The sequence below is a fragment of the Sturnira hondurensis genome, unplaced genomic scaffold (assembly GCF_014824575.4).
Source record: "Sturnira hondurensis isolate 20B ecotype Veracruz unplaced genomic scaffold, ASM1482457v3 Scaffold0005220, whole genome shotgun sequence".
Lineage (NCBI taxonomy): Eukaryota > Metazoa > Chordata > Mammalia > Chiroptera > Phyllostomidae > Sturnira > Sturnira hondurensis.
Window position 1 is genome coordinate 3523427 of NW_028077851.1, and position 18621 is coordinate 3542047.

Here is an 18621-nt window from a genome sequence, read left to right on the forward strand (position 1 = left end):
AGGAGCGGATGGAGGCTATTGTGCGCAGGTCCCTGGAGCGCGCCCAACAGCTGGACACAAGCAAGCGGTGCTTGTTGGGAGTTCAAACACAGGCCTTGACGCTTGGAGGACGTGATGGTGAGTTTGGGGCTGTGCCTGCATTGCAGCACCCCAAGGCAGGCGGGAGATCCTGAGCTCAGCCTGCAGGGTCTCGGGGATGCTTTGTAACCAAACATCAAACCCAACCAATCTCAATTGGCAGATACCTTTTTCAGGTGCAGTGTTTCAAACTGCCAAGCTTCCTGGGTTTGCGTTTCTCACGAAGGGGATCTGTGCGTTCCTTTTGCCAGCAAACAGCAGTGGGCGCAATACCTGGGCTGTGAGGTAAAGCAAAAGAAGAACAGAGAAAACTGAGTGCAGAGCCTGGTTAAGCAGATCCACCTGGCCAGCCCTGGGACAATCTAATTTCAGGGACAGTCAACTGGTAGTCGGCTAAGCTGTGACTGCAGCGTGACCTTGCCAAGGCTGAGCAGCAGTTACCCTCTAAAAAGGGGGGCTACGGATTTCCCCTGGTTATTGATTTTTATTGTTCTATCAGTTTTGTTTCCAGATGACTTATTCATTTCCTTATCCGGTTCATACTGATTTTTACATTTTCAAATCTTGAAAGTGTAGATTGTGAATAGTCTGGGTGGCTTTCTCCCCTTTGGTGTCTTACTTCCTGTCATTCTATTATGCGGGAGTTGTATACTGGCTCTTTCCGAAAGTGGATAGGTTTACATTTATATTACAGTTTCTCAACTTTGCTGTATTGTGCATTTAACCTTTTATCAGTGAACGTACTTTGTTTTGTTGTGTTTCTGAGAAGTCAGCACATTTCAGTTACTTTTTCTAATTTTCTAAGTAGAAACTAAGTCAACCAAAAATCGGTACTTTTTCTTTTACCTCTCTTTGCTCTGATCTTTTGCTGTGTAGGTGAATCAGAAAATACTCCATCCCCTCCTCTAAGTTTAGCAGATGGCACCCTCCCTCCTGACCCAGGGACTGCCGCCACCGCTGCTGAGTCCACCAATGGTATATCCGAGCATCACCATGCCATGGCATTTTGTGATGACTCTTCTGCTCACCCTCCTCCATCACCGCGTGTGTCTCAAGCACTTTTACCAGTGATTTCTTAGTCCGACGCCTTGGGATGTTGTTTCTGGTGCTGTGAATGACACGCTCATATTTCTCTGTTCCTGTCACTGCGGACCTCTGCATGGCTTACGTCCTAGTGCTTGGAGACATTTCATCTTTAGTTCGATATCTTCCACCTTGAAATCTTACCCATGTTTGACTTCTGTGCATTCAGACCTTTCACACTCTCATTAGTCATTGGTTTGAGCATTAAGAACGGTTGCGTTTCAGTCACTTCTGGGTGAATCACACAGAATTCTGGGTGTTAATGCCATGGGTTCCTGGAGAGGCGTTTGAGAGGGAGTGGTGGGGAGTTTATCAGTACTAACACTAGGGATCCAAACGAGGCGATCAGCGGGCTGCCTTCTTGGTTTCACCTCTCTGGTGGGCTCTCTGCTTTGACATAGGCCTGGGCATTAGCAGAACTTTAGAAATTTAATCTGTCTCTGGCTGGCCAAGAAAAAAACCAGAGGTGAAAGGCATGTACTATTTACCAGCAATGCAGAAGGTCACTTGAGAGCAGTAGGAAGAAATATCCTTGGTTTCCAGCATTCCTTTGACAGAGTCAAAGAGCAATTTATTGCTCCTACTGAGTAGGAGAGGCTTTGCTACATGTGCCAAGTGAACTGTAGTGTGGGCACTGGCCTTCCGTGGGCAGAGAATTGATAATTACCCGTTGGGAATGACACTCAGGGCCCAGGCCAGGGTGAGGCAAGTGTACTCAACTTGGGCACGCAATTGAAGAGGGCACCAAAAATCTTACTTTATCGAGAGAATATCAAATGTCTAAAGAACAGTGCCATCCTGAGCCATAGCAGATCCTGAGACGAAAGGAGAACTGTGTACCCCGGTCTAGATGCATGGCTTAAGGTAATTTCCAATAGTTAATTCTTTTCCAGAATGTTAAAGCAGTTGTAGAAATGCTGCAAAACATTGGAAGGTATGTATAGTAAAATTCATATAATTTTAAGTCTACATATTTTATGTACACCAAAACAGAATTTATCATAATTTTACTTTGGCTTAATTCAATTAAAAATTTTTCTAAGACCCATCATTTGGTCAGAAGACGTAGTAGAACATGGCAGTTCTCTCACTGGAAAACATTAAGGAGAGGGGTAGATTTTGCAAATCTCATCGGTGAGCTTGCTTCCTTTCAAGCCAGGGCACACATCCTTCCTTTTGCCTTGAGAATCCAGTATGGCTTGGCAGGGCACTGTCCGAACCTCTCCGTTTGCTGTACAGGTTTCTTTTTAGAAACCACTCTGAACAACCGGAAATTAAGAACACCAGACCTGGGACCACTTGTTGACATACACCCTAAGCATAAGCAGTCGTAACATTTGAGAAAAGTCCATGGTGACCCCCATCTCTTGATAAGAGGAAGAAACCAACTACTATAGATTGTTCTGCTCTAACTAGAGCCCCTTGCTTTACAAACGACTCCTCTTTCCAACCTGAGCTGTAGATAACCTTCAGAAAAAAAGTCCGGTTTCAGCTCAGGCCATAGACATTTTCTGGTGGTGATTCTTCTCTGAGTTCAGGTTCATTGTGACTTCGTGTGGTCTGAATCTACCAAATAAAAGCCCCTGGTCACAAGGAAATAAGTGATTTCCTGGTGGGATTAGCATGGCTTTAGTTGAACAATTGAGTGAGGTTGGGTGAAATTGAAGAGAGGAACAGTTTAGAAGCAGAAGAAAACCTTGTGCTACAGATTGACGGCTGCTGGGATCTGGGCGTTTCTAGATAGGCTAGGTAGCTAGGAGGATGCTGGAAGCAGTGTGCTGTGTCATCACAGTGGCTTAGAAGGCATGTGGATGAGGACAGGAAGAGCACTGGGGTATGTGTTTCTCAGTCTGTAGTGGTGTGCGTACCAATGTCTTCAATGTGTTTCTCTGCAGCACGCGACAACTTGTCAGCATCAGCAAGGCATTTGCCAAAGCGGATGGAGACTTCAAAGAGTAAGCACCGATCTTCATCCGCTGCGACAAAATCGTATTCCCCACGCCGAGGCAAGTGAGAATATAGACCTGATTTCTCCAGTTTTTTTTCTTTCCAGTGTGAGCGTCCTAATGTCCTTATTGTCAATCTTCATGACAGCCCCCCTTGAGCCTTCTGCAAACACCCCTGTCATCCTACTCCTGTGGTGTGAATGTGGGAGCCCCAGGGCCTCACTAATGGGACTTTGGAAAGTGGCATCACCCTTTAGAGCCAAGTCATAGTTGTGCGGAGACAGGAGTGAATGTTGTTCTCCTTGCCTGAAAGAGACTGTTCATCTTCCGCAGTGCGTGCAAGAGTTATCCTGCCCCGGAATTAATTGGCCAGTGGGCAGTTGTGACCAGTAAAATAGTTAACTGCCCAGTTATTGATGTGATATCATTGGTTAGCCAGAAACAGCAGAATTGGTGAGGCAGAGCTATGTGGCAGACTTAGATGTGTGAAAAAAGACAGGGCCCTGCTACTGCCTGTGGTTTGCAGGCCTGCCCAACAGTTCAGAACTAATATGAACCCTTGAAAAGGGGAAGAGGATAGATGGCCTTTTCCGGCACTCTGCTTTGAACTGGGAGGATGATCTCTATAGAACATGTCCCAGAGCTACAATCTGGATAGGCTTAAAACTGCCAGAGTTCAGTAGAGGCTCAGGTCACTTTAAAGTCTGAACTGAGACCTTTCAGAATATGCAGGTTAAGGAAGACAGGGAAACTCTCCATGCATCAAACGTGTATTTTAAAGTGTCAACAAAGAGTCTGGTGCCAGTGGCATATTTAACACATCAAGTCATCACCAAAGGGCCAGCGGAAGGATGTTTATGACTTTGAAGAAGCCAGTTCCTCTTCCTGGTTGTTTTTCAATGGCATTGACCTTGCACCTCCAGCCAGGTCTGTCATGTGTATCAGACCTCGAAGTGTCATTGTGGCTGATCTCTGATGTAGTTCATAGGTAAGCACTGGAAACCTTGAATTAAGAGCTGGTTCAGCAAACGTCTATATGCTTTTAACTGTATATCACTAGCTATTCTACTAGTGAATGTATTCCATATGTTTTCATGAGTTCACACGCTTACAAACTGATGTTGAATTCATATTTGCATTGATTAATATGAAAAGATATCAGTGTGTTATTTTGTTGGCAGCTAAATTATCTGCTCATGAATTATAAATTGAAATTTTTAATTCCAAAATCATTTATTGGCTACTGGGTATCCAAAGAATACAACGTAATGTTCAAGTTAATCCATTACCTTATAAAACATTCCCAAACCATCAGAATGACATTTAAGTCCCTGAATTTTGGATTATGAATATTATTGCTTCCATTAAAGCTGATAGGCAACTTAGCTATTTTCATTTTTGTGCTTCTTTAATTTTGCCCTTATTTACCTGAAAAGGTTCATATGAAAGGAACACATTAGCAAAATCAGTGTATTATGAAATATTTCTTTACAGAGGCCCTAAAACAAGCATTATGTATAAGTAATTCTTTTTTCAATGTTAGATCTACTTGGTGAGTGAATGGTTTCTTGAGTCCACAGTATGTCATGGGAGGCGGACTTGCAGAGATACGGGTAATACCGTAATAGCATACTGAGTGAATGCTGGCACCGCAACACAACGCACTCTTTCATACTCTAAATGACGTATCATTTTTTTTTAAATTTTGTTTTACTATGACAGACTCCGAAGCTATCCTGTGCTAGAATGTTTTTTTCTTTTCCCCATTCTTTCTACCACCCAAACATTAATTTGCATCATGCTCTGTGTGTTGTTTTAAACATTTCATTTTGTTTTGTTTTTATTTTGCTTTTTAAAATTTTTACCCCATTCCATTCCTCAGCTCATCGCATGCGCAATTCTCCCATGGTACTCTTTCCCCTTGTGCGGCTGTTGGCACCCACCCAGTCCAGAAGCACAAGTCCATTCGTGTTCGGTGTACAGTGCACAAAAGCAGGTAAAAGAGCCCAAGCCGGTGCCACAAAGGAAACAGCCAGGGGTTCTATAGGTCAGCCTCTGAGTTATTTCCGAATGTTTGTAATTTGCTTCACTTTCGCTGGCTTCATGGAATGTCTTCAACGATTACTAATATTTTCTACCCACCAGTGTTTTGCTATTGCTCTGTTTCTTTTCTTTTCTTTTTTTTTAAAGGTTTTATTTATTCCTTTTTAGTGAGAAAGGAAGGGGGGGAGAGAAACATTAGTGTGTGGTTGCCTCTCGCGCACCCCCTAATGGGGACCTGGCTGGCAACCCAAGCCTGTGCCCTGAGTGGGAATCAAACCAGGGACCCTTTGGTTCACAGGCTGGTACTCAGTCCACTGGGCCACCCAGCCAGGGCCTTTTTTTTTTTCTTTTAAATGTCACAAAGGCTACTGAGGTATGTTATCTTTGCAGGCATGTGGATTAGGGAAAAATCATTTTCGTGAGCTGTGGAGGTTAGTGAGCTTTTATTAAGAGATGGCTTGGCAAAGGAGCCTTTAAACCACAGTCTCTGGAATCCTGTAGCCAGCTCTACCACTTACTGCTTTTTAACCACTTTGGATAAGTTAATGAACTTCCTAGGCCTCAGTTTCCTCATTTATAAAACAAATTTCTTCCAAATTTTCATCAGAATTACATGAGATAGCACAATGATTGGTACAGTAAGAGAGCTTAACAAATGTCTGAAGCCTCGCCACCCACGGGCAGGCCTGGGCACCTGCAGCTTCACCATCGCCTAGGAGCGTGTTAGGGAGGAAGACTCTCAGGACCAAGCAGACCTGCACACTGTAGTCTGAGAAACACTGAGTTATACCATCAAAGCCCTTCCTTGACCAAAGTGGGTCAAATCATCGTGGCAAGGTTAATGAGGGATGGCGTCCTCTGTTTGCGCATGTCCACATTAGGGTGGGTCTGGTCTCAGTTCCCACGATAGTGTATTCAGTGAGACGTCATATGAATGACGTATAGTTCTCTACCTGGTTGCAGTTGTTTCCAAGTAGTGGTGCTGTTTCTGCAAGGAAGATATACAAATGGCCAATAAGCAGATGGCATGCTGTTCAACATAATTAGTCATTAGGAAAATGGTAATCAAAATCACAACGAGGCCCTGGCTGAGTAGCTCCAATGGTTAGAGCATCATCCCGCTATGCCGAGATTACAGGTTGGATCCCTGGTCAGGGCACATACAAGAAGCAACCAGTGAGTGTATAAATAAGTGGGCAATAAATCTCTCTCTCTCTCTCTATCTCTCTCTCTGTGTCTCCCCCTCTCCCCCTCTCTCCCTCTCCTCTTCTTTGTCTCCCCCATTCTCCCTCTCCCTCCCTCCTTCTCTCTAAAATCAGTCAATACAAAATACTTTTTAAAAATCATAAGATAATACTTCACATTTTAGTAGTATGGCTAAAATTCAAAGAGAAAAAGGAAAATAAGTGTTGGTGAGGATGTAGAGAAATTTCTGGTGGGAATGAAAATGGTGCAGTCACTAGAAAACAGTCTGGCCGAGTCCTCAGAAAGTTCAACACACAGTTAATTATGACCCAGCAATTCCACTCTTACGTGTAAAGCCAAGGAAATTGGAAACATATGTTTACAGCAAAACTTGTACATGAATGCTTTTAGCAGCATTTTTCATTACAGCCACGAAGGATGAACAAACCCAGGTGTTCATCAGCAGGTGATTTAATAAATAAAATTGTGAAATAGCCATAAAGTGGACTATTATTCAGCCATACAAAGCAATGAATGTCTGGTTCATGGTACATGATGAACCTTGAAAACAATGAAAAGCCATGCAGAAAATGCCACCCGTTGTATGATTCCATTTCTGTGAAATGTCTGGAATAGTAGTTGCTAGATAATGTGGGGAAGGGGACTGAATGCTTAATAGGTAATGGGGTTCCTTTGAGGGTGTTGAGAATGCTCCGGAATGACACTGTAGTTACAGTTGCGCAACTTCGCGAATATACTAAAAAACACTGAATTTGAAAAGGGTGAATGTTATGATATGTGAATTACTTCTCAAACAAATAAAAAATTGACAGGAGGTAGGGATGTATCAGGAGGTCCCCAAGACCACTCGGAGGGTCAGTGATTCTCTGGGGAAACTCAAAGCTACGATGTACCACAGGGAAAGGCTACGGAGGGAAATCAGCAAAGGGAAAAGGCACGTGGGACAAGGTCTGGGGAAGGCTACATACGAGGTTCCAGAGTCCTGTCCCGGGATAGTGACACGGGACACATTCTCCCAGCAGTGAGCTGTGACATGTGCCTAGGGTTTTTACTGGGGGCTTGTCACGTAGGCACCCGCTGCCAGGCACATACCCAAATCCTAAACTCTCAGAAGGAAAGCAGGAGAAGTCACGTTGCTGGTACAAGCAGCTCAGGTATGGTGAGCTACTCCTCACTGCGTGGTGGGAACCCTCCTGATATCTAAGCTCCCAGAGGCCGACCCAGGGCCAGCTTTGTAAGCAGGCCTTTCCAGAGGCAGCAGCCCGGCCTGCCGTGTTGAGTCTCTGTACACAAGAAAGTGGACATTTAGAGAGGCGTGGTCACCTGCCCAAGGTGATCCACTTATTGGGTGATGGTGTTAGGTCTGTCTGGCTCCAAAGCCCAGATTTTGAACTCCTGCAATGAGCTGGACTCTTGACCATTGGGTGTGGGGGTCTTTTACCATGGAGTCCCTGCTGTGAGTATGAGGAAAGTCTGGTGGTGTCTTGAGACTGTGGATTGCCCGTGCCGCATTTTAACGGAAATGTGTTCTTTTCAACTCCTGGCTCATCCTACTTTGTTCGCCTGTACTCCCTGTGTCTCTGGCTGCTATACCGTAACTCTAGTGTTGCATACTGGTCCTCATATATGCACTGCCAAGCCTCTTCAATATCTCTACAAGACTTCCCCCGCTTGGATCATGGACAAAGAGACTACACTGCCATCCGTTGGAGGAAACAATGGAAAAGCAGCCCCTGCAGGGACAGAGTCCCCTAAGGTATGCTTACACCCACCACTCACCCTCAAGATACCCTTCTCACCTCACAGTACGATTCCCCCTGCACTTGGCCTGCATTGGGCCCCTGTTTGTCAACATCCAGGAACTGCTCAAGGGGCAGATTCGGTTGAACATTTCACCCCACCTCTGAAAGTCGCTTAACTTTTCGTACCCTCCTAAATCTGAGTGCCTTGGTGCAAAACCTTGTCTTCCTTACAGCCTGCCCTCCAGAGGACACAAGTCAGAAGAAATGTTCTGAATGTCCTCTCACTGCTTCTTCAAGGGCATCGGATTCTGGGCCAGTCTTGCCTCTACAGGCAAACGGAACTGAGGTTCTAAGCTGGCCTTCATTCACAACAGTGGCCTCGAAACATTTTTTCTGTCACACTGACATGGTCAGCAAAACAGATGTTGAGCAGATACCCCCAATTAGGTACATCTATTTAGAATTACACACACTGTAATTTCATTCGTTGTCACTTGTTATGTAACAAATCACTCCAGACCTTAACAGCTTAAAACAAATGTGTACTACCTCACTGGTTCCTTGGGTCAGAAACTGAGGCTGGCTTAGTTGGGCGCTTCTAGTTCAGGGTCGCTCATGAGGGTGTAGTCGCGAGGGGGGCCAGGGCTGCAGCCACCTGAGGGCGTGGCTGGGGCTCTTGCAGGCCGGCTCACTCACACGGCTGCTGGCAGGAGGCCTCAGTTCCTTACGGTGTGACCTCTCCATGGAGCTACTCGAGTGTCCAAATGACATGGCAGCTGGCCTCCTGCAGAGCAAGAGGTTTTGAGAGCACTGGGGAAGCTGTAACACGTTTATAACCCAGATGTGGCACAACATCACTCTGACAAGTCACTGAGACCAACCCACACTCAGGAACGCAGGGGTTGGGCTCCACCTGCTGAAGGGAGAACACCCAGTGATGTGTGCACTTATTTTCAAACCGCCACTGTACTGTACTGTCGGGCGTTTATTTTTTAAATCCAGTGTGGCCCTGCGGTTCTCACATGACAAGTGAATGTTTTAGACCCTTGGCTTTTACCGTAGGGTGGATTACTGTGGAAGGAGGCCGATGTATGTGCGTGTGGGGACCAGGTGAGGGTTTGCCACAGAAAAGTGCAGTACGGAGAGAAGGGGCCGCCCTTGGGGAGCATCCGCTGCGGACCAAGTGCTGAGGCCCATGTCTCCAGCCTCCTGCAGAGGGAGGCCGAGAGGAAGACATAGAGGGGTGGGTGGGGCCCCAGGGTCCACTGTTACGGTCCACAGCTCACTGTCTTGGGTGTTATAACTACAGTTGCAACCACCTGCAAGTTTTTGTAGTGATTTTTGTAGATCTTTGTATTCTTTCCAGTTTCTGTATACAGGGGTGGGGACAAGTAGGTTTGCAGTTGTGAGCACCTGAAAAATAGACTTTATTTTTGAATTATTATTTATTAATTATTTAAATTATTTATTTGGGTTGTTTATCTTATTGTCATTATTTCATATCCTTACTTATGATTTCTCTTGTGGGTCACGATGGCTGTTCATTTAACCTACTTTTGCTAACTCCTGCATCCAGGACCAGAGTATGGTGCTGCTGTTTGCTGTTCTCAAGATGACAAGGCAGAGGAAATCTTTGCATTTGGGGCCTGAATTTATTTTTTGTTTAACTGAGTCACCTACTTGTGGTGACCTCCTGGTGTTTCTCTGCGGATACTCCTATTGCAGATACACTACAGCTTCAGACAGATCCTTCTGAAAGAAAGTTGTGTGTTGCTTCCATCTGGGGTAGTTTTAGAAATTGTAGTTATGGGTCATGGTGTCCTATTCTGTGTCCCCTACAGGTGGAGAAGATCAAGTGGGATTCACTAACATCGATGTCTTTTTCCGACGGGAGCAGTGGGTCCCTTACAAAAATAGACGATTCTCCCAAGGGCAATTCTAAGAGGTCATCTTCTCTTGTGACACCCAGGTAAGCATCTTTCCCCTTTGTCACAGTTGTATGATTAAAGGAGTTGGGGGGGGGCTCTGTGCAGGGTGGGGTGTGCCTCCTGCCCACCCACCCCCTGCGAGGCATGGCTGGCCCTGAGAGGTGAGCAGGAGGAATGCTGGGTTGACCTCCTTCTCTCTCTGAGTACCTTCTGGGTGAATGATAGGCTCTTAAGGGGTCTTGTTACCTGGTAAATATGGGACTCTTGCTTACTGAGATGATCCATTCAGCATTTCCTCCTTAGGTCCATCAATCCCTTTCTGTTTTTCTGGCACTGTCCTTTCTCCTTCAGCTGCATCTGGAGTGAAGCGATTCCATTCTGCTTGGGTCTGTCTCATTAAAAGAGGCAATAATAACTTGTCAGCCACCATTAGCAGTATGATTTATAGTGAAGCCCTTTTTTATTTATATTAAAGATTTTATTTATTGACATTTAGAGAGAGGGAAAGGGAGAGAAACATCAATGTGTGGTTGCCTCTCGCATGCCTCCTACTGGGGACCTACCTGGCCTGCAACCCAGGCATGTGCCCTTAAACTGGTAATCGAACCGGCGACCCTTTGGTTCGCAGGCTGTTGCTCAGTCCACTGAGTCACACCAGCCAGGGCTGAAGCTCTTTTTTAAAATTAACAACTAGGTGAACTCACCAGTGAAACTGTGTAACTGGAAAACAAATTTACGCCTTGTAGCTGTATCTTACTTAAGTCATTAACAAATTTTACTGATACTGAGAAGAAAGACTCAGTAAGTAACACAATTCCAGATGAAATGGAAAAGTCTTCAGTGGGACTGAGAGAGGAAGAGAAATAGGATTTTAATTTGGGAAAATAAGAAACTCTTCATAGAGAGAGAATCATATAAAACTTGCTTGGTGCATCAGTTTGGCTCAGAGAACGTAGGATAAAACACAAATTGAATGAACATGAACACTTGGGAATTTCTTCAAAATATTTCAAGGTGATAGCAGCTCTTATTTCTAATTTGTTGCTTTCTACTAGAGACATTTTCACTATTATTATTTTGCTCAGAGATCATGATGGTTTATATAGACTATGAATTCCTGCTATTGCTATATCTGCCTTCCACAGTGCATAGCTAAATGAATAGCATCTTGAATTGTTAATTTTTCAAGCCCACTGCATCCTTTCTGTGCTTGTATTGCCAGCCGTTGGTTACGGTATTGCTCTCTTATAAACTCTTAACTCTCTCAGATGGTCTGTAAGGTCTCTAGTTCTCATTTCTGAGTCTTCCGTTCACATGTCACTTACTCTGGTGATAGTTTGGGACACCGGCATTAACAGAAAAGCCTGTTCACATTGGGATTTTTCCAGATTCTTCCCTCTCTTTCCAGGATACGGACTCATATTCTCTGCCTGGATAGTAGCTGGCAAGCTTCATCATCATTGTAAATTTCACTAAGATGAGCAAGGGGTTGCTTGCCCTCTCTATAGAAAAAGAATTCAGTTTTTGGAAGCAAGCGCTCAGTAGGCTCTGTGCTATATTTTTTTAATGCTACAAGGATAGCCTTGTTTTAATAGTGCGAAATGGAAGGCAACATAAATATTCTCAGTAGGGCATTGCTAAACAAATAATGGCACATCCAAGTAATGGAGTACTATACAGCCATAAAAAGCCATGAAGAACAATATGTAATTGCGTGGAAAGGTGGTCAGGATGTTGTTACAAACTGGTATATGGGACATGGTTCCATTTTTATCAAGTTCATTATTTTCCACATTTATGAATACTTCCTTAAGATGGATTTCAGGCATAAAAGCAATAAGTTATTTTGAAAAGATCGATAGATATTCAGTGTGCATATGCCTGATCACATGGGTGAATGTATATATGTGTATGCAGTCAGTGGTTCTTGGAGCAGTGAGGTCTTTTATCCACTCCCCCTGTTTCTTCTGCTTGTATTTGTATTTTCAAAATTATCTACAAAAACCACATATTGCTTTTGTATTACCCAAAAGGGGAAAGGGTATTTTGCTTGCCAGCTTTACGGAAGAAGTTTAAAGCAGTGTTAAGACTGGTAAGGACAGGACTTGGTGTAAAGGTGAAATTTTGGCAGGTGTTGTGCTGAGAACACGGCTGTCCAAGTGCCACTGGAGGTGTAAGGGTGCACTGCCACTCTAGATGCGACTCTGTCCGGGGGTCAGCAGTGAGTGGCAGCATTCTCTCTTCCTCCCCTTAACCCAGTGGGGATGTCAGGTGCCACGGTAGGGGTCCCAGTCTCTGAATCCTTCTCTATATTTCGGTTTTCTGTGCTTTTTCTTTAAAGTTGAAAGTTGGCAGGAATCCCACTGGAGGGATGTCAGCTCCTTCTCAGTGCCTCGTATCAGGAGGCCAGCGTGTCAGGTGGTTACATTCTTGGTGATGGAAACCTTCATCACTGTGTTGGGGTGGTATTCACAGGTTTGTCTGGTATAGAATTGTTATTTTCCTCTGTAAGAAGGAATAAGCTATGACCACAAACATAGATTTTAAGGAATGCCAGCCAAACCCTGGCTGGCGTGTCTCAATTAGAGTGTTGTCCCATAAACCGAAAAGTCACAGGTTTGATTCCTGGTCAGGGTACATGCCTAGGTTGCGGGTTTGGTCCCTGGTTGGAACCAAACCCCCAACCTAGTGTGAAAGGTAACTGATAAGATGTTTCTCTCACATGTCTGTCTGCCTGTCTGTCTATGTGTCTCTCTCTTCCTGTCTTTCTCTCTCTCTCAAATTAAAAAAAAAAAAAAACTTAAAAAAAAGAAAGGATATTGGCGGCCTTGTGCTGACCAGGGCTCAGACTCCTCCCATGCGGCGCATGCGCTGTGTTCACTGTGTCTGGATTCAAGGGGCTTTAGATAAACTGGAACTAGATTCCAAGCTGTGAAGAAAAGAAATCCTCTGGGGTTCTGCTTTGCATTATGCTCATGTTTAGAAACGTGACAACCCTCTCCTGAGAGTTATTCTTGCTGCCCTACTTACAGAGGTGTTTGTTCATGTTTTCTACAGTCAGGAACCTTAAAAATGTCACATGATTCTTGTTTGCACACCAGGAAAGCCTAACTCGACTACCCCAGCAAAACTTGTAAGCCCCCTTTGTTAGATTTTTAATCACCGGGGATATTGAACTTTTAAAACTTAAAGTAGAAGATCTATTACAAAGCAAGATGAAGCATCAGTGACTTGCATGCCAGCCCTGGCTCTGTCATCTGTTGACATCTCTTGGGAAAGGTCACTTCAGCATTTAGGACTTTGGTTTTCTTATCTAAAATATGGTTAACAGTGATTTCCTACCTATCTTACTGGGTTCTCATGGCAGTCAAATAGATCCTTCTTCTCCTTATTAAATAGACAAGAGCCCTGGCTGGTGTGGCTCAGTGGATTGAGCACCAGCCTGCAAAGCAAAGGGTCGCTGGTTCGATTCCCAGTCAGGGCATGTGCCTGGGTCGCAGGCCTGATCCCCAGTGGGCAGTGCGAAAGAGGCAGCTACACACTTTTGTTTCTCTCCCTCTTTCTGCCCCTGTTCCCCTCTCTGAAAATAAAATAAATAAAATATAAAAATAAAAATAAAAATAATAAGCTTTAAAAAATAAATAGATGAGAAAGTACTTCAAAACAAAACTCTGAAAGCATAGTAAGTTCCCCTTGATTAATTTGCATTTCTTTCATCAGCCAAGATACTTATTTCTAGGAAATTGTCAGGAGGATGACTTCACGAAACTTTGTGTGAGCAGGGCTGGCCAGAGGGCCTTGAGGGCTGTGAGGCTCACGACACCACGTGGTTCAAGATAACCAAGCTTAGTGGGTGCCTGGCGGGGGCCTAAAGTGTAGGAACGTGAACAAACAGGATGAGCAGGAAACTAAAGATATGCAAATAAAATAGGAAACTTACAAGATTTTCTTCAGTGTTCTGGTCCCTCGCTGTTAAAAAAAAATACTCGATGAGTTGCCTGTACTTCTCTAATTTGAAGGGTGTGCGTGTGTTTTCTTTAATTTTCTGTTTATTAAGCAGGAGCTGGGATAGGGGATTATAAATAGACTTCTTAATGTTTTGAGTTGTTTTCCAAAATAGCCCATCGTTACTTCCCAGGTAGAAATTATCTTTAGATGTGTGCTTATGGATAATTGGCCTAGTTTTATTTAGAATAATAGTGTGCGGTGGGAAGAGAACCTACCCGACTGTTCTGTTAAAGCGAGTGGAAGGCAGCAAGGCTGCTTTGGGGCTGAGCCGACCCGAGCCGTCAGAACCTCTCCATCCAGGCCAGTCCTGCCTTTGCTCCCTGGGATTGTAATCCTGCTGCATATGGCCCTTTGCGGGCTCCAGGCTCACTGATGGGGGGGTGTAGCTTCATCATGCTCATTCCCTTCTGATAGTGAGCCATTTAAACCAGATCCAAGGGGTCATATTGGGATCCAGACGCTGGCTTTCTGCTGCTGAGAGCTGTCAATGAATTCGGCCTGTAGCCAGTTCTGGCCTCCTAACTCCCTCCGGTCCAGCCCTGTGGCTGCTCATAGTAAGAGTTGTGTCTGTAGAAGGGGTACTCAGCCATCTACCTTGCAGGCCCCCAGGGGTGTGGCTTGCTGCAGACAGGTCCAGTGACAGTACTCGAAGGTGCCCAGCACTGATCAGAGAAGAAGAGTAAGGCAAGGAAGAAGAGCAAAAGGCTTTTTGTCAGTGTTTCTAATACCAGCAGTTCTTATTTCACATGTCAAGGTAGGAATGCTTATGGCGGGGGAACCTCTCTCCAAATCCCAAATCCAGAGTAATTCTTTGGTGTTCCCTGGCCACACAGTGTAGCTAGACCAAAGCCGCGCTCAGCCTGCACACAATACTCCGGGGAGTGGGTGACTCATTTTGATCCTCACAAGGCGTCAGACCTGGCCTCTTGAGACACCCTGCTAGCAGTTACGGCAATAGTACTGCCCTGGACAACAACGTGTAAGGAGCGCGTTGCTCAGCAAAAGATCACCAGCCATATGTTTGTACAGGTGATTTGAACCTAAACACAGGGTTTTTCAGCTAAGTGGAAAACTGTGCTCCGTGGAGCATTGTCATGGTGACAGGGCAGGGTTCGGTCTCCCCCAGCACAGTTGCTCCTGGTTTTGTGACAGTTCGTTCTTATCTGTGTGGAGAATTCAGGTTTGGGGGATCATATATTAACACAGGTAGCTGTTGAGTGCTTACTGTGCCAGTTCTAAAACAAATACCTGAGGGGACCTCACCAAACTGCGGCTTGGCTACCGATGCAATGTGGAATAGGGCCGCATTATGAGAAGTGGAGTCAGGGAGACGTGGGCTCAGACCACAGCTCCGTGGCCTCCGTCGCCTTGCTTAGCCTGGTTTCCTCACCTGTTAAGTGACCCTAATAATAGTACCTGTGTCATACTGTGTTTTCACAACTAAAAGACACCCATATACACAAGTACGTACACAAATTTGTCTACACACCAGCACGGTGGCCAGTGTGTAGACCGCACCCAGGAAGCATGGACCCAGTTTTCAGCCGTGGGTGTTAATGGAAGTCTGAGCTACAGGTCATGCAGGGAGGGATCCAGTGTGACCCTGTTTGTTAAAACATATAGGGCCCTAGTAAACACTGCTCCAGCTCAGGCTCTCAGGAAGCCCATGGTTGCTCCTCAGAGTCACTGTGGAGATTAGGATGCCGCCCCTTCAGCCACAGCAGTAGTTATACTCTCTCTGCTTTACACGAGCAGAAGGTGTGGGGGAGCCTATACACAAGTCTCCCATCAGTAGTTCTCAGCTGGGGCGACCTTGCCCTTGAGGGGTCATTTGACAATGTTTGGAGATATTTCTGATTGTCACCACCTGGGGTAAGGGGTGGAGATTGCTACTGGCATCTAATGGGTTACCTGCGTCATGAATGCCCAGCATTCCCCAGGGGCCAGGGCTGGCCCAGCGCACCTGGGATGGGCCTTCTTCCACCAGACATAAGACAAGCTCCTGGATTTTAACGAAACAGTGTTTTCCTGGGTAGAAACAGGTTCGTCCTCCCCTTTTACATCTTCCTTGCAGCAAGACAGCTTCTTTTAAACCTGAACACCTTCCAGAAAGACATCTCCTCTCCCCACTTGTTCACTGACTTTGTTTCTCAGCATTTAAAAAGGAACCAGATGTCAATTACATCTCAGTAAAGGTGAAATGTATTTTTCTAAAAAAGGAACCAGGGCCCTGGCTGGTATGGCACAGTGGATTGAGCAACAGCCTACGAACCACAGGGTGGCTGGTTCGATTCCCTGTCAGGGCACATGCCTGGGTTGTGGGGCCAGGTCCCCATTAGGGGGGGGTGCTTGAGAGGCAATCATACATTGATGTTTCTCTCCCTCTCTTTCTCCCTTCCCCTCTCTAAAAATAAATAAATAAAATCTTAAAACAAAAAGGAGCCAGGAACTGTTACGACATGAATGCTGAGTAAAATAAGCCAGATACAAAAGGATAAATCCCATATGATTTCATTTCTGTGAGGTATCTGGAATAGTCAAATTCTCATAGACAGAAAGCAGAAGGGAGCAGGTTGCCAGGAGCTAGGGAGGAAGGATGGGGAGTTAGTGTTTCTGGGGTCAGAGCTCCGTGGAAAGATGGCGGTGATGGTTTGCACCACAGTGTGAATGTGCTTAATGTCACTGAACTGTGCACTTACCCATGGTGAAGGAGGTACATTTCACGGTACGTGTATTTTGCTACAATAGGAAAAAGGAGTTGACTTGTCTACTGCTACATCCTAAAGCCAGATCCATCTCTGGTGTCCATCTAAAAAGAAGTGGTGGGAAAATGCCTGGCAATCCATCTTTGTGTTGTCATCCAAGTGAAGTGAAACTAGGACGTGGTGTTGCCAAATGGGCTTCCTAGAATGTTGCCCCTTCCACCAGGGACATCCTACAGGTACCCTATGTTCCTGGTAGGATGATAGTGTGCCGGGGACTTTTGAGTGTATGCTAAGCCTTCCATTTGCTCCTCTAAAAGGATAAGATTATTCAACTTTTTGGAACCAAGTGTCTTGGGAACAGAGTTCCGTGGTCAGCTGCAATAATTATCTTCTGGCATGTTTTCGTTTTTGCAGGATCACTGCTAAATTGTACTCCAAGTCCCTTCTGAAACTGCCAGAGCCGGAGCCTACTGTCAAGTACCGTTTATCTGCCTTTTCCGGAGAGGAACTACCCAAGATGAAAGAGCAGAGCAACAAGGACTGGGGAGGGGGCCTGGCTCAGCGATCCGGCAGCCTACTCACAGACAAAGGCCCAGAGAAGGACATAATGGATCAGCACGTCACCAAAAAGCAGGAGGCTGCAGGAGGGCAATCTGAGGGCATTGCAGGTGGGGTCTTCTTGCCGGCACCAACCCAAGCCTCAGCTATCCTGGTTGGTTCGTCCTCTGCCTGATCCACAATCCACGTGGGAGTCTCGTGTTTGAGGGAAAGAGTGGGGGAGGGGGTTTTACTTGGGGCAGCTGCGCATCCTGTGCTCTCTCAGGTTTGCATATGGCCCCTGAGTCCTTCCCCTCCGTTCTGTCCCCTCCGTCTCCTGAGCATCTCCTGCTGCACTGGGCCAGCTTCAGCACTTCCCACGGAGAGGCTCGCTCTTTAGTCCTGTAAGCTGCCCTGAGGGATGCACAAGTTCAAGATGTGCAGCAGTGGTGGCTGCTGTGGTACTTACTAGCCACCCAGTCTCTCCGCCCTGTCTTCCCACTGCCCTTCACTGTGAGGGTTATAGCTGCCCGTTGCAGCGTCTCTGCTCAGTGGCTAATTGTGCCAGTCCTGGAGCATTTCCCATCCCTTCTAGGTAGAGTCTTTCAAATGGCAGCTGCCACGTGAGTGCGATCACTGTTTATTTCCTATGATCTTTCCCTCTGGTGCCTCCTCAGGGAAGCCTACTGCAGATACCACCAATGCAGAGGAGGCCTCGAAGATCCTGGCCACAAAGAGACGACAGGCCCGGCTGAAGAAAGAGCAAAAAGAGCCGGAGGAAAGGAAAATGACCCAGCAAGATAGGTAAGGGGATGCTCAGAGTTTTGTTGGAATCTCATGCAAAAGTCTGTGGGGGAGAGCAGCTGGCCTTTCTTCCCGGAGTCGTGGAATGAACAAAGCCTCGGCGGAGGTCTAGGTCCGCTTGGCAGGTGTTGAGAGACTGCACCTTCTATTAGATGTCATTAACATCGATGGAACTTTGCTCTTTTCAGACAACCTGGAAACTCATAGCTCCTGGATCTAAATGTTACCAGCAGCTTCCCACTATCCTCTTGGACTATAGGACCGGTCAGGCCTTACAGAGCCATCAAAGGAGTTTAAGCTTTATTTAGAGATGATACTGTCCCTGAGAATACAGGAGGTTCTGGATAGAAGGGTTTTGATTCTGCTTCCTGAAACATGTCCCCCCACCCAAATTATCCTAATTTGTACTCCCACATGCGAGAGAGGAGGGGCCAGCAGGGGCTCCTGGAGGGGGTGAAAGCCGACCTCACAGTCCTCGAGCTATGGGGTATGGGACTCTCCCACCCTGGAGCGTGACAGAAGACTGGTCCCTAAATTTGGG

The 18621-nt window shown here is 45.8% G+C and overlaps 1 protein-coding gene across 1 annotated transcript in view; it reads left to right on the top strand.

The window, feature by feature from the left end:
* MAP7D2 (MAP7 domain containing 2) overlaps positions 1-18621 on the top strand; it is an 88241-nt gene that overhangs the window by 52556 nt on the left and 17064 nt on the right. Inside the window, exons 4-10 of the mRNA XM_037046355.1 lie at positions 3-117; positions 955-1053; positions 3057-3171; positions 7794-8112; positions 9940-10067; positions 17154-17407; positions 17954-18080. Coding sequence (XP_036902250.1) covers positions 3-117; positions 955-1053; positions 3057-3171; positions 7794-8112; positions 9940-10067; positions 17154-17407; positions 17954-18080 — 1157 coding nt within the window. The remainder of the gene's footprint in view (positions 1-2; positions 118-954; positions 1054-3056; positions 3172-7793; positions 8113-9939; positions 10068-17153; positions 17408-17953; positions 18081-18621) is intronic.